This window comes from Frankliniella occidentalis, unplaced genomic scaffold (assembly GCF_000697945.3).
Source record: "Frankliniella occidentalis isolate FOCC.00 unplaced genomic scaffold, Focc_3.1 Scaffold123, whole genome shotgun sequence".
Lineage (NCBI taxonomy): Eukaryota > Metazoa > Arthropoda > Insecta > Thysanoptera > Thripidae > Frankliniella > Frankliniella occidentalis.
Window position 1 is genome coordinate 504208 of NW_026267250.1, and position 2704 is coordinate 506911.

Here is a 2704-nt window from a genome sequence, read left to right on the forward strand (position 1 = left end):
CCGACCCACCCGCGGCACGGCGGCGCGCGCAGGCAGCCCATCGTGCGGCTGTGTCTGTTGGGCGGCCTACCCGCTCGGCACTCGGCGGGCTCGGCCCAGAGCGGCGGCTCGCCGGGGAGCTGCGTGTGCTCGATAACTCGATAACGACACCGACGGGAGAGGGGTGGGGTGGGGTGAGGGGCGGGGGATGGGCGCGACTGATAAAGCTGCCAGTATCGGCCTTTGGCTTTTGATGAAGTGCCTCCCCTCGCCTCTCACCCCCGCCGCCGCCACCCTGCCCTATTCGCCCTGGCTTTCACCTCTACCCCCCTCTTGTCATGTCGTCCCCTGACCCCGTCGCTCCGTGTCCCCGTGAGGTCTCTCCCCTTAGGAGGATGCCGCCGCGGCGTGGGCCCCCGTGCTAGCGCGGGCAGCTGGGCTTGTCCCGAGGAGACCACCTCGCGCGGGGCGGAGGGCGGGGGGCCGCCGATGATGATAACCCCGCGGACACAAGTGGGCACGCCGTCCAGGCCGTCCCCGGCGGCAGTGCCCAGCAGTGCCCAGCTGACCCCCACTCGTCGCAGATGGCCTACGACAGCTGCTGTGTGACGCGGCATCTGGCCGTCGTGCCAGTGCTGCTGCTCGCCGTGTTGCTGCTGCCGCAGTCCCTGCGCGCCGACAACGCGGGGGACGGCGAGACGGACACCAAGCCGACGTACGGATACGTCACTAAGTACCTCACCGTGCCCGTAAGTCCCCGACCGCCACCCTTTAGTGCTGCTATCCGTGATTGATGGCCTTCGTGACGCTTGACATCAGGGTCCTTTGTATTCTTGCAAATACTCTGTGAAGGAGCCAATAAGCCTGTGCGTACACTAGAAATGCGTGTCCATCGACAAGTTCTCTGGTTTGCAGTCGCGTCTGGAGGTGTACGCGAGACAAGTGTGTGTGTGCGTGCGTGCGTGCGCGCGTGTGTGTGTGTGTATGTGTTTTGGGAGGGGGGAGGGGTGACGTTGAGGTAGGGCAAAACTCTTTACTGACAACAGTTTTGTCTGCTAGCTTGCTTAACCCCATAAACAATTAGGGGACTCGCAAGAGCTGCGACTGTACACACTCTTCTCTCTGTTACCAGGTCGACCAGTTCAGTTTCACGTGGAATGACACGTTTCAGCTGCGCTATTTGGTGAACGACACGTGGTGGGACAAACAGAAACCAGGACCCATCTTTTTCTATACCGGAAATGAGGGGGACATCACTCTTTTCGCACAGAACACGGTGAGTGTCGGGGAATGGCGAGGCGGAGCTGGCCAAAGCGGCTATCGGCGACGCTTCTCTCCCCTCGTAAATAAATACTCACGATAAATGGAGCGATAAAACGGTTTATTTTCTGTTGTTCGTCGGATGCAGGGCTTCATGTGGGACATTGCCGCGGAGTTCCGTGCTCTGGTGGTCTTTGCCGAACACCGCTACTATGGAAAATCATTGCCATTTGGAGCCAAGTCTTTCGAGGTATACGCTATGGCTTGGATGTAATAAATTTGATTCCCAACAATTATGACCATCCGGTAAAAACGTCCTGTTCTCACGTCCAAAGGAGCCCAAGTACCTCGGTTACCTGACGGCCCAGCAGGCGCTGGCCGACTTCGTGGCGGTCATCGGCGAGCTGCGGAAGGGGCAGTCCTTCCCCCGCCAGAGCCCTGTGATCGCGTTCGGCGGCAGCTACGGCGGCATGCTCTCGGCCTGGATCCGAATGAAGTACCCGCACATCGTGTCGGGGTGAGTGTGAGTGGCGTCCGGGACCATCCGGAGCTCTCCCGGGGCCTCTAGGGTCACCGCATCATCACCTCTTCTGTCGATAGCGCCATCTCGGCCTCGGCGCCAGTGCTCATGTCCGCGGGGCTGACGCCGTGCGACGCCTTCTCCAGAATCGTGACGTCCGTGTACCACGCCGCGGCGCCCGACTGCGCTGAGAACATCAAGCGCTCGTGGAAGGCACTGAGGAACATTTCCAACACAGGTAAATGCTCGCTAATCAACGGAGGAGTGCTGAATATGGGCGAGTTTGGTCTGATAGCGGGCTCTTCCAGACGACGGCAAGGCGTGGCTGTCCAAGACGTTCTCGCTAAAGAAGGCCATCCACACCCCGGCCGACGTGAACACCCTCCTCGAGTGGCTCAATAACGCGTACACCGACGTGGCCATGGCCAACTACCCGTACCCGGCGGACTTCCTCGGCGACATGCCGGCCTACCCCGTTCACGTGAGCACACCCCCCCTGCCCCTCCCCCTTTTCCCCTTGACCGCACACCCGAGCAGCTCCCCGGGTGACCCAGTGACGCTCTTAATGGTCGGTGACGCTTCTCACAGGAGGTGTGCAAGCCGCTGCGGAAGAGGGTGAAAGATGACAAAGAGCTCGCCAAGGCCATCTTCCAGGGCGTCAGCGTGTACTTCAACTACACTGGCCGCGCCAAGGTTCTGGACGTAAACAACAGCGACAGCCTGCTCGACGTGTCGGGCTGGGATTATCAGGTAGGGTGATAGCCGCCGTTTAAACTGAAACAAGGCTCTTCAGGAGACGCCGAGGGGGTATCCACTCAGGTAATAGTCGGGTCGCCCGTCCGGTAATAGTTTGGTAATAGAGGTAATAGTCAGGTAATAGACGTAATAGGAAGGTAATAGAGGTAATCGCTGAGCGAAGCTCAGTCCAAGTCAATGAGGGGTCAG

The 2704-nt window shown here is 60.0% G+C and overlaps 1 protein-coding gene across 1 annotated transcript; it reads left to right on the forward strand.

Moving 5' to 3' along the window:
- Positions 1-493: 493 nt before the first annotated feature.
- On the forward strand, positions 494-2509 carry LOC113211631 (lysosomal Pro-X carboxypeptidase; the record flags this gene model as incomplete). Its single annotated transcript, XM_026430071.2, is given in 7 exon segments — positions 494-728; positions 1112-1255; positions 1388-1489; positions 1575-1756; positions 1840-1997; positions 2068-2240; positions 2348-2509. Coding segments are annotated over 7 exon segments (1086 nt in total), but the record flags the coding sequence as incomplete, so codon positions are not given.
- Between the last annotated feature and the right edge of the window lie 195 nt (positions 2510-2704).